Source organism: Rhinolophus sinicus, chromosome 1 (assembly GCF_057876585.1).
Source record: "Rhinolophus sinicus isolate RSI-liver-muscle chromosome 1, RSI-T2T, whole genome shotgun sequence".
Classification (NCBI taxonomy): domain Eukaryota; kingdom Metazoa; phylum Chordata; class Mammalia; order Chiroptera; family Rhinolophidae; genus Rhinolophus; species Rhinolophus sinicus.
The window spans coordinates 180,314,948-180,328,662 of record NC_142501.1 but is presented as its reverse complement, the minus strand read 5'-3'; the positions used below and the strand labels follow the sequence as shown (position 1 = coordinate 180,328,662).

Below are 13,715 nucleotides of genomic sequence, written 5' to 3'. Positions count from 1 at the left end.
AAACCAAGTTACTATATATTTCTTCTGAAACCCAGGACCTTTCACACACAGAATTTCTACATAAGTTAATCCAATGGAAGATTACTAGCATTTAAAGTTGATTCTCCCCAAATCAGTGAATAAATATAATGCAATCTCAATGGAATAAAAGGTATCTATTTTTGTGGTACAGATCCAGCAAATAGGAAATAGTTCATAAGCCAGAAAGTCTTGGGTTCCTAACACCAGTGTGTTCCAGGTGCCAACAGCTGGTTCAGTGCCTTCCTGATTTCCTCACTTCCTTATCGTGATAACAAATTCTCCCCACCCACACACACACACCCTTCCCTACCTAGGGGGCCAGTTAGGAAAACTTCCTGGTGGCCCAGCCTAGAGGTTGCTCCCAAGCCACTTACATCAATTATTTTAAAACCTAATCCCTATATTAAAGTTCTTTCCAGTTAAAACTCCTAGACTACTTTCTATTAAATCCTCTAAAACCATGTGTTCAACAATATCTCAGTTTTTCCATGGGAAGAAAGAGAAGTATATAAAACTATCTAAAATACAAGTGGAAGAATGAAATGACAAATATCTAATAATAGCCAAGAAAATAACAGAAAAGAAGATTTCTTAAGAGAACTTTCTTTAGCAGATATTGGCTTGGGACTAAACAAATACATCAATGGAACAGAACAGAGAATTCAGAATGCAAATTCCAGAACATGTGAAAGCTTGCTATATGGCAATGGAGGTATTTCAGTTCAATAAGAAGAGTAGGGTTCATTTAACAAATGCTGATTTCTCAATTGGCTGACGTGATTTAAACAAATAAAAATTAAGTTGGATTCCAGCCTCATGTTATACACAAAAATAAATTATAGACACACTACAAGCAACTGTAAAAAATTAAAATCTCAAGACATAACCTATATTTACAAAGTTAAATTGTCATTTTTTTGCATATGACATAATTCTTATATAGAAAACCAAAACCTATTAGAAACACTAAATAAATAGAGTGAAGTCTCAGGATACAAAAATCAATGTACAAAAATCCATTGCATTCCTATGTACTAATAATGAAATTTCAGAAAAAGAAATGAAAAAAAAATCCTTTTGCAATTACAATAAAATAACAAAATACCTAGGAATAAAATTAACAAAGGATGTGAAGGATCTATACACTGAAAACTACAAGACATTATTAAAAGAAATTGAAGACACAAAGAAATGGAAAGATAACCTGTTTTTGTGGATTGGAAGTATTAACAGTTAAAATGGCTATATTACCCAAGGCAATGCACAGATTTAATGCAATCCCCATCAAAACCCCAGTGGCGTACAAAAAAAATAAAAAATAAAAAATAAAATCATCAGATTTGTATGGAATCACAAAAGACCCGAAATTGCCAAAGCAATCCTAAGAAAAAAGAACAATGCTAGAGGTATCACATTCCCTGACTTCAAATTATACTACAAAGTGACAATAATCAAAACAGCATGGCATCACAGAAAAACAGATACACAGACTAATGGAACAGTATTGAGAACCCAGAAATGAACACACATATATATGGGCAAATAACTTTTGACACAGGAGTCAAAAACATACGAGGGAGAAAAGACAGCCTCTTCAATAAATGGTGCTGGGAAAACTGGAAAACTACATGCAAAAGAATGAAACTAGAGAGCTGTCACCATGTACCAAAATTAACTCAAAATGGGTCAAAGACCTAAATATCAGACCTGAAACAATAAAATACACAGAAAAAACATAGGTATGGTACTAAAGTTATGGACCTTGGTCTTAGAGAAGATTTTATGAATTTGACCTCAAAGGCAAGGGAAGAAGTAAAAGCAAAAATAAATGAAAGGGACTATATCAAACTAAAAAGCTTCTGCACATCAACAAAACAAAGAGACTTCCAGTCAAGTGGGAGAGTATATTTGCAAACAACACCTCCAATGAGGAGCAAATATCCAAAATATATAAAGAACTCATACAACTGAACAACAAAGAAATAAACAATCTAATTAAAAAATGGGAGAGGAACTGAACAGACTTTTACCAAGAAGACATACAAATGACCAGCATATATGAAAAGATGCTCAACTTCATTAGCTGTTAGGGAAATGCAAATCAAAAACAATGAGATAACCCCTCACACCTGTTAGAATGGCTATTATCAATAAGACAAGTAATAACAAGTGTTGCAGAGGCTGTGGAGAAAAAGGAACCTTCATACACTGCTGGTGGGAATGTAAATTGGTACAGGCACTATGGAAAACAGTATGGAAGTTTCTCAAAAAATTACAAATAGAATTACCATATGACCCAGCAATCCCTCTTTTGAAAACATTTATCCATAAAGGTATGACTGTAATAATAATGCATGGAATCCAATTTGGATAAAAAGGAAGGGATAATCAACAGGAATTAAAACTAAGGAATTATTTATCATTGAAACAAAGTTTCCATAAGAAAAAATATGTTACTCTATTAATATTCAAGCTAAGCGTGAATGCAGGCATGAGGGAAATTAAGAAGAGAAGGGAGGAGAAGGGGAGAAGGTGGAGAAGGCACTCCAGAAGCATGAAAAAATAGAAGGAAAGAAGAAAGGGGGGGAAAGTGAGACATGATACTTAAACACATGAGAAAATCTGTACATTAAAATGTGTTCCTAATGAAATTTATAGAACTTGTCTCTAAAAGTTTTTATAGAAGAAAATCCCCCTTGGTGTGATGCCATCAGCTCTTGAATATAGTTAAATTGCTATAGTAGCGTTGATTTTAAAATAAAAATAAAATGCTTTCCTTGATGCCACATCAAATATATGGTGACAGAAGGAGATCTGACTTTATCCAGTCATCTATGGAAAGATCCTTTTTTGGTTGTTTCCGTGTCTTGACCACTATGAATAATGCTGCAATGAATGATAAAGAAGATGTGGTGTATATACACAATGGAATACTGCTCGGCCATAAGAATAGATGAATTATTGCCATTTTTGAAAACACGAACTGATCTTGAGATTATCATGTTAAGCAAAATAAGTCAGACAGAAAAAGTCGAGAACCACATGATTTTACTCATATGTGCTACAAAAAACTGAAAGCAACAAATGATGCCACATCTTCTCCAGCTACTGCTATCTTTCTATACTCTGGTTGCCAGGCTTTCAAATGTTGTCTACATGGCGACCATATCCTCACCTACCTTCACCATTACAATCTGGCTTCCATTCCCTCTACTACTTATTATAATACTTCTCTCCCTAAGGTCATCTGTACGTTTCATGCCAAACATACTGGGGAAATTTTCAGTCCTCAACTTACCTGACCTCAAAGAATTTGAGCCAGTTCACCACTCTTACCTTTCCAAAACATTTTGTTTTTGAATTCTTGACATCATACTCTTTTGTTTTCCTTTTCTTTCCTTTTTTAGCCACCTCTCAATCACATTGGGTAACTCCTCCTTCTCGAACAACACTTAAGTGTTTTCCGCAGGTCTCTATCCTGAGTCATCTCTTCTTTCTACTTTAAACCCTTTTCTATGTTGTCTTATTTACTGATGCAGTGTTAAATACCGTATTTTCCCCAGTTTTATATCTTCAGCCTGAATTGCGTTTCTGAACTCCAGATCATAATTTCAAATTGCTTACTTGACATCAATACCTGACCTTTTCTCAGGTACTTTAAATATAACCTATTCAAAACTGAAATCGGGGTTTTCTCTTATGCCCTCACTATTTCCTCCTCCTCCTTCAATCTTTTCCATTGGAATGAATTACAACTTCATGATCCTCCCAGTTTTCCGAGTCACAAACCTAAGATTAATTCTTCACCTTTCTTTCCCCTTCGGACTCCATATCTACTATGTCTCTAAAGCGTAATCGTTCTTAATCAATATGTTCACTTTTCCCTGTATTTTACTGGTTGGTAACCTCCTAATTTTTCAACAACTCCCATTGTTGACCTCCTCTAATTCATTTTGCCAACAGCAGCTCATGTGATCTTCTAAAAATAAAATCTAATCAGGTCCTGCCTCTGTTCTAAAACTCTTCAATAACTACTCATTATACTTAAGGGACTTTTTACACAGATTAACACAATTTAGTTTCGGTTTACTTTTCCAGTTTCTCCTGCAACTCTCCCCATCACTCATCATAACACTATGAGTGTATAAGACTTGTAAAATCTTGAAACATTTTTGTCATTCTGAGTCTCATTCCTTCACCTACATCATTACACACAATTGATCACACCTCAACTTCGTTAATTTGTGCCTATCTCTCCAGTTTAGCAAGAGCACACTGAATTCTGATCTTATTTTCCAAGGTGAACATCAATCCTATTATTAATGTAGCATCTGTAACTAACTTAATGAAGATACTGTACCTATACGTTCTACCTTATTACTGAAAAATATGTTGGTCAAGGACCAATTTCTGCAGTACTGTACTGATGACTTCAGACTGATATTAATCCACTGATACTATGTATAAAATATTCACAATTGTCTGTCAGTGAAGATATTTTTCTTCATATACCAGGAGGATTAAGGTAACGGCTAGTAAATTATGCTGCTTTTATATCTCCTCTTCCACTTTTACTAAGATAAATGTCATAAGCATTCTCTCACTTTGTACGCCTCTATTTAAATACATTGTTTTTAATTTGTCAGAAACAATATATTATAAATTTTTCAGATAACTAAAAACATCCTATTAAAAAACATGATAAACACTGCTGTTATAATATTATACTATAATTTTATAACTACATAATTCAAAACTTTGAACTTCTTAACAGTGCTTAGCTCTTATAATATTAACCTTTGAGTGAATTATTTCCTCACAAACTCTAAGGACTTCAAGGCACCCTATTCTCAGTGCAGAAATGGAACTAATTCTGAGATTGTTTAACGTTTGATGGAAAATGCACAGGAGACATCATTTTAACAATAATGATAAATTTCTAAAAGAGAAGAAGCTTATGGGTATAGAAGTAGCAGTGTTTGAGAAATAAAGGTACTCTAACACAAACACTTGTTTTTTCCAAAAAAGAGAAATCCATTCAAACTCACTCATGTAAAGAGATGGTCATTGTAGGGATACCATAGGCTTTTCATAGACAAGATCAGAAAAACAAGTTCAGCTGAGCCTTACATGGCCTAGAAATGAAAAGTCGGAAACTTAGACTATTATTCCCTTTGTCTTTCAGTCTTCCTCAATTCCCTCATCTCATGTTTCTAATTATGCGTCTTGCACATGAGTCAACCTGGCTTTTCCTCTATTGTATATCATCAAACAATGAATTCCACTGACAAGTTCCATCTCATTTGAAAGGAAAGAAGGGCTTTGGTGAGTCCAACAAATCTTCAAAAGCCAGACAACACCCACCATTAAGCAGCCCATGGGCTGGCTGCCTTGGAATCAAGCACCTATTCTTGGCCCACGCGACTGTTTCCGAGAATCTGGGTGATACACGGACTACTCATTTTAAATGGGTATCAACGGACAGGACATGATAAAGAAAGGGTCTCCAATCTACAGATAAGTGCCTGAAGTAGTGAAAATTCTAAAATTTACTGAAAAGCTATGAGAGAATTAAGGAAATTAACTCATTAATTAAAGTCAAGGTAGATTTTTGGCTCAATTTCAACTCATTCACTCTCCCAATAGTGACCTAATAGCTCACTAATTGCACGAAAAGTACAGTTATCTCCTGATACTTTTTAACTATATCAGTCTATTAAATACAAATAAAATGTGATTCACCAGTCTAGAAAATGTGTAAAACTTAGGGGTTCTTCCTACAGTTGCAAGAAATCCTTTGCAATTAGTTACCAGTGACATGATTTTATAGAATAGAATCACACCACTTTAATACGGAGTGTCTCTCCACCCTCCACCCTCCACCCTCCACCCCTCCCCTTAAAAAAGGCATGGTGACACAGAAGTTACATCTTCAACAGTTTAGAAAAGTTTTTGTAGGAAATAAAAGAACACAATGAATTATTAAATATTTGCATGTGATTATACTGAACAATATACCGTCTTGTCCAAAGTAGGTGCTGAACTTTTGATGCTCTCACTTACCAAGGTACTATGACATTCATATAATATGAATTCAAAGTAAGAACACGATAAATGGTAGCTATTAAAAGAAGGCCAAAATTTCAAGTGGTCCTGACACTATGTTATTCTTCTGAAAGTTAGATATGATCCTATGGCTAAAATGGAACAAAAAAAGAATGAGAACATGACCCTGACCAGAGGATGATGTTTAGTCCTTAGCATGGATCATGATCTCCCCCCAAAATGAGGCATACAGTAAATGGGGTTCCAAGTTAGGAACTGTTCTTGTACTTTTCAGTGTGTCTTCCTTATAAATGAAACACATAAAAAATGAAGCAATGGGAATTACTAATATGGAAAAATGTTACAGGAGCTTAAAAGAAGGGAAAATATTACGCATAGTTGAGTATGACAAAACATAACTTATTTTAATGAACTGGATACAAAGGAAATCTTACGAAAGACCACAAGGCATTGATGAATTACTTCTCATGATTACAAAGGGAAGTGGTCTTTCTGGATTATTTCAATGCAGAGCACTTGGAAGCAACAAAGAAATTTCTGTCCAGTGGTAAATGTCTAAAAGGCTCATTATTTTTCTCTGAGTGAAAAATAAATCTAGGAGGGGTATAATTCCATGCAATATCTGATATTTTCACCACCTGGACTATTTCATGTCTGCAATAAAACTTAGATATTATTTTTTTATACTTAAAACAGAGAAGAATTACAAGGCCACATAAGTTATTTTTAAAGAATAACTTCTGGAATGTTTATGCTTCCTATTCTTATTCCATAGCAGTCTCTAAAATTACTCCAAGATAGTCTACTATATATAAAGAAACAAAATAGCTACTATAACTTAGGTGATCAGGTAACAGCCATTTAAATTCTTAAAACTTGATTTATATTTGGCAGGAATATTCTTTATTTCACACTGGATTTTTTTAACCCAGCCACAATATTTTGGTAAAATAAATTCTCCATCTTCTTATAATTTGATGAGGTATCCTACAATTTTCTGTTTGACATATATATATATATATATATACACACACACATATATGTCCAAAAAAATGTATACACATTTTAAGAAAGGAGAAAACTGTATTAAAATTACACTGATGGTAACCACTTTGAGCACCTCTTGAAATTGCAGAAGTCAGACATGATTTGTATTCATCTTTTGTTATCGGTATATATTGAGTATTACAATTTTAATACAGTATTTTCCTTTCTTAAAATGTGTATATATATTTTTTGGCACCGTGTGTGTGTGTGCGTGTGTGTGTGTGTGTGTGTGTGTGTGTGTGTGTGTGTGTAATTGGGTCACAACTGGTACTCTGTGATATGGGAAAATAAAACATGCTCTCATTACGTCCTATTAAATTTCTATTATATTTTTTTCTTGTAACTGCCCTCGCCTATTACCATTTTAATCAACCTGTCCTTAGTTCTTCTCATTGTGGATTTCTTTTTTCCTCTTCTCAGAACAATTAACCACAATATGTCCCAAGGCTATAGCAGTATCTTTCTACAGGAAACTGCATTCCCTATTTTGTTGATGTGGGAGCTTGATGACTTCATTCATTTAAATTTCCCCCCAAGTCAACATGATTAGTTTCTCAATAAGAACTCTATCTTTTATACATAAATATGCCACTATTGACCAATGACCTAAGAATTCAAATAATAGCTAATATGTCTTAAGCACTTACTATTTGCTATGGCATCCTGAAAAGCACTTCACTTGTTTTTTCTCTTTTAATCCTCAAAGCCACTCATTCAAATTAATGTTATTGTTCTCCCCATTTTTGCTTTTTAAATGGACAAATTGAGATAATGACAGATTTAGTTATTTATCCAAAATCATACAGCGGATAAGCAATGAAGCAAGACTGGATGTGAGGCAATCTGTGTCCAGAGGCCATCATAAGTAGGGCATGATCACCATGCGATGTGGCCAGATCAATGTGGCAAAAGAGCTCCCTCTGCTATCTCAAGTAGAACACAGAATACACTGCTGTTCAGCCTTAAATTCTAAGCAATTAAATATTATAAAATTATTTCAAATCAAAGGGAAAGTGCCCTAACAAACTACCCCACATTAAAATCTCAGCAAAGATAATCTTATGAGAACCTTTTCAGCTGGTCTGAAGAAAGCAAGTTTTAACAGCCACCAGAGTAGAACCAGAGTATTTCCTTGGAAGGTGAAATCTGGATTGTTGGCTAGCTTGGAAGATTGTAAGCAGAGTAAAAAGCTTCAAATCTTCAAGAATATCAAGACAGAGGAGAGAGACCTCGACACCATGTTCCTCAAGTTATATGTAACCATGTAGCACATGGTAAGACAGGAGACATGCTTTCTATTTTTAAGCTAATAATTTATTTAACTCTCTTCATATGAGGTACCAAATAGTATTAATAAAAAAATACGAAACTATAGGGTGGGGAATAATCTGAGATTTAATAAATAAATAGTCCTTATTGAAGATAGCAGTTAAAATTAAATTTTAAAATCATTTGTTTTGGAATAAAGCAAAGGAATAATTTCTCTTTTGGACATTGGTGGATAGTATCCATTATAACATAAATCAGAAAATGCAGTCTAAATGGAATTTTTATCCACTGTGCATCTTTTTTACATTGTTTTAGTACTGGATATCACTAAAGGACAAGTTGGATACTCATAGATATCTCTTATGGCAGCATACATGGATCTCATTACAATACACGATATACTTAATGCTAGAAATATAATGTCTTCATAGGCATAAAACTACGTTTACCATTTTAGATTGTGTTTACCATTTTAGACTCATTACTATACAACTCTTATGGAGAGAGAGAAGATTGATGGTGAAGTGATGAGTAGATGATCTTTAAATAATTATTAGTTATGGGACTTTGGGCAAATCACTCCTGCATCTCAGTTCCCTCTTCTCTAAAATGAAACAGTTGGACTGATCCCCAACGTACAACATTAAGCTAAAGTCTACAACGCTATGGAGATGCCCAAAGGAGAAAGTGACACAAAAAAGCTCTCCATTTAATGAAAGGATTAATAAGAACTAGTTCTCTTAGAAAACTACTCATATCTAGGAATGGGCTTAGGTTAATATGAAAAGACAGCTCATTAAGTGAAAAAAAAAATTGTTACTTTGACCAAATAAGGAGGTAAAGAAAGCAAGTGATCAACACCATATTGAGAAGGACCAAAGGAGATGGGGAAAAACACATGGGAGGAACAGGACTAATCCAAATGAGATAAAAATTGGTTCACATCACTCCTGCATTATTCATAACAGTAAGTACCTCCAAGTAGTACTTGAGTATCAAGCAAAATAAAAGTAATTTTATCGCTAAACCTCTCAATCTAGAAGTTTGAAACAAAGTGTAGCCCATTCCATTTAACAAATTGTAGCCCATTCCATTTGTCATTGTTAAGCTGAAAGGACAAAACAGCTCTCCTTGTCAAGGTCCAAAAGACATGGCTGGTTTATTTGCAGATGTTGCCATCCATGAGAGTCTCAGCTTTCAAGAATGTCAATGTTCAATATTTAAAATGTTGACATGTTAAGATATCGTGGGCTCTAACTCCTGTCTCATAATTTTCCATTCACAAATATACTTCCCATTTTAACAGAAAAATCAGTCTTTTGAAATTTATATATTAAAAAAATACACTAGCCAAGAGAAAGCAGCTGAAGTGAAAAAGACATTACCTGAAAAATGCTACATAGTAAGCTATGAGAAATTCTGTTCAGCAAATTCAGAGAATTTCGCTGAGATGCTTCTCACTGTGAGCTTCACCAGTAATCCTAATACCCAAGTCAAGGCTTCTTTTTAAATTACAAAACTGCACACTTTTTGTAATCTATATAAAGTTCACAAATGCATTTGAAATACTTCAAAAAGACCTGACTACAAACGTCTTACTGTCCGTTTGACCTGTAAATCCATTTACGTATTCAACCAAGTTGACCGGTTTTTCCTTTTGACAAGTTAGCGAAATCTGTGGAGTGAGGAGGTTCATGAAGCAACCTGTTAGATAAGCAGGTCTCAATCTGTCCTAGCATTTCCCAGGTTGGAGTTTATAAGGTGGGACAAGTAAATAGGATGCTACAAACAGGAGGTTTTGCTGTAGCATGTGGACAGAATTTTTAGGATTACACATAACTTTAAAACACGTTCCAAGGTGATTTTAGAAACTAAAGGCTCCTGTCCCGGGTACTCTGTAAAGTCCCAGATATTGGGAAGTTGAGGACACCGGCTGCCCGGCCAGAACAGAGCGCTCACACCTGATTATGTTCAGATCCCCCAGCAAAGAGGTTGGATTGCCCGGCGGAGCAGCAGACGCGGGTGAAGGGGGAAGCTCTGGTTCTCTGGACCCCGAGACATACTGGCCTCAGTGGACCTGATGGCTCTCAGTCTCCACCGAGCCCCAAAGCCACGTGGGCCGCCACCCCCTCAGTTGCCCCCAACGCGCGCCCACCCACCTGGGGGCACTGGGCCACCGGGGGACCGCTCCCGGCTCCCGCCCGCACTGCCCGGCGCGGCAGGCAGCATCGCGGCGCTGAAGCCAAGGCGCCTGCAGACAGGTGCCGCTGAGCCCCGGACCCTCTGGACCTGAGGTTCTTCGTGAGATGATCTCCGGGCTCAGCCCTCCGCAGACCGCTCCCCACCTAGGGCAGCTGGGTCCCACGTCTCAGGAAACAGCTGCTCTGGGTTCAGGCCGCAGGGCCGGGCTCGGCTTTGCAGGGCGCCCAGAGGAAGTGAACTTGCTCAGGGGTTTGCACTTGCATACTTTTTAGGTTGGTTTGGTTTCTAACACTCCGTGGCCCTGCTCCCTCCTCACCTTTCCCCCCAGGATATCTTTAGAGCTATATTACCTTTTACTGTAACTCTTCTTGTTCCATTCTAGGTCTTCCACCATGCCCCCACTTCCAGGCAGAAATAGGGATATCAGAAGTAGACATCTGATGGAAAAGGGTAGAAATAGATAGAGATATATAGAAATTGATATATAAAAAAGGATATAGGTGAAGTTATAGATATGTAGTATTGTCTTAATATTTCATTTCGCTCAGAATTTCTAGGCTAGATTTACAAACTGTAAAGTGATTTCAAAGGCCATGTAAAATTTATCTTACTCCTTTTCCAAGTAAGAACTGGGCCCAGTACAAAATTAGATATGAATCTAAATAGGTCTTCCAAACAAGAGTGTTCTTTGTTGGTTTGTTTGCTTTAAGGGCTGAGAAATACAGTTGCCTTAATCCTTAAAATAAATATCCTGTCTTCTTTCAAAGATCTCTAAATTAGTAATGCATCTTATCAAGTAAAATATATGTTGGAGATCAATTTGAAGATTTGGCAATGATCCATGGTTTAATACCCCTCTCCCCTTTTTAGAAAAGAAATCTAAAAGAAACCTTGTGTAGCAACTATTTATCCCACACAAACTCTTTTTCAGGAATAACATAAATATCAAGTATAAAAGTATCAAAATGTTAACTTTTTTCACATAATTGGACTTGTTTTTGGACTTTATAACATAGTGAAGACTACTTGGAGAAATATGTGAAATTCAGCAAATTTTGAAAATTATTATATTTATCTGCTTTCTAAAACTTCCTTTAACATCATTATTAATTTTAAGTTAATCTTCTATGTTTGAAATAATGGAGGGAAAATTTTATCTAATTTAAAAAATGTATTAAGTTTATTGTCTTCTGTAAATGCCTGTTTACGAAGAGACCTCAGTATAATAAGGTAAAGACAGAGGGTTTGGATTGCAGTGTACATATGAACTCTTTGGTCAATATTTTCAGAAATTCAATTCTTAGGAATGCATATGACTTCTTAAACCAACCCACTGGGCAGATGATGTCTCTCTCTATATATATCTTTGGCCAAGATTTTGAGGAAGAAGGAAGAGACATAAACACTCCAGCTTATGCTCCTCAACTAAGCATCCACGTCTTCAAAGGCATCCTAATTTGTTCAATTATGCTCACTTCCCCCATCCACAAAAAATCATTAACAAGGATAGTCTTCAGATAGCAAATTGTATCTGAAACACATATGAGCAGCCTTCCCATGTGAAGAACCCTGGACTGGGAGTCAGAAGGCTGAGGTTACCATCTTGACTCTCCACCTCGTTATATAGGCAACCGAGGTAATTAATATTCTGAGCCTTGTATAATTTTGGCTAAATGAAGCAACTAGAATAACTATATTCAAGTCTTCATCAAGTATACAATTTTGTAACCCTGTGTCCTATAACACACACAGGAACAATAAGATTTAGAATACGCAGAAAAATTAAATACATTTCCAGATGCTCACTTTTACTATTTATATCAGTATGATCCCGGTAAATGGAAAAATGAAAGCAAAAATGTGTTTAAAATTATGTGCTGTTATTTTATAAAACTGTTTAATAAGACTGAGTGAGAAAATCTTTAAAAATCTCCCATTAAGTTAAAACATTATTCTAGCTTTATATTTGTTTCAGGTACTGAATGAGAACACAATTCTTGTTCTGCAGTTATGAGGTAACATTTTAAGCCATTTACTTATTTATTCTTTTGTTTCATTACTATTGCTGTTAACAACAACTGTTTTTTTCTCTGTTTGTTTTCATTTTAAGTATTCAATTTGCCCAGCACTTTATGTCATTTGGTTTTCAAAACAATGTGGCTTTAAACATATTTTATAAATGAGGACTATGGGTTTCGAAAGTTTTAAGTGACAGAGCTGGAATTCAATGCTCAATCTTACTCCATAGCCTGCCCTCTTAATTATAATCCTCCCTTCCTTTTGAGGTCACATGAAGTCATTGCTAAAGGATTTCATGGACATCATAGGCAAGGTTATACCTATATATATATCGAAATTGCTTTTATTTTCCTAACCAATTTCCCACAGAGCAGTAATCCCACAGAAATGAACATCCACAACCTTTAAAATAGGCATGAACTACACTCATAATTCATTGCAATGTTGCTGCTATTTGGTTGAGGATATGTAGACACTGTTTTCACAAAGAAAGAAAAATGTGTGGTGATCTCTCTCTCTCTCTCTCTCTCTCTCTCTCTCTTTCACACACACACACACACACACACACACACACACACACACACACACATATGGTGACCTAAATCTTACATGTATTATAACTTTGCCGATGCATAAATGAAAAGATATTTTAGAAATATTTTCATTAATTTTGGTCGTGTTTCTCAGTGTTAACCTCATCTTTGGTCATACTTGACTTTATTTTTCCCCTGCTTTCACCCTGAAGAAAATGCTACTGTCTGAAATGCTGGGTTGTCTCTTGGTTCTTGTGCTTATGGAGGAGGCACTTAGTAATTCTCACACTGAGATGCTTTTCAGTCAGAATGCCACCAGCAGTGTGTAATTGCAGGTTTCTGATTTTACCTCTATTACAGAGGGACAAAAAAATGCTATCCACAGTTGGTTTCCTGTTTCTCAATATATCAAACTCTTGGATCCATTGACGTCTTCCCTTGCATTCTTTATGCTAGAAGCGTATTGATGACCTCGATATTATTTCCCCACTCTGTGGAGATTGTAAGAGCCTCATGCTGAGTCTATGTTCCAATAAATGGATGGCCAAGGCTGTTCAC

The 13,715-nt window shown here is 35.7% G+C and overlaps 1 protein-coding gene across 1 annotated transcript in view; it reads right to left on the bottom strand.

Annotated features, from left to right (window-relative positions):
• BANK1 (B cell scaffold protein with ankyrin repeats 1) overlaps window positions 1–10,783 on the bottom strand; it is a 301,747-nt gene extending 290,964 nt beyond the window's left edge. Inside the window, exon 1 of the mRNA XM_019738939.3 lies at window positions 10,563–10,783. Coding sequence (XP_019594498.3) covers window positions 10,563–10,632 — 70 coding nt within the window. The 5' untranslated portion in view covers window positions 10,633–10,783. The remainder of the gene's footprint in view (window positions 1–10,562) is intronic.
• Window positions 10,784–13,715: the final 2,932 nt, after the last annotated feature.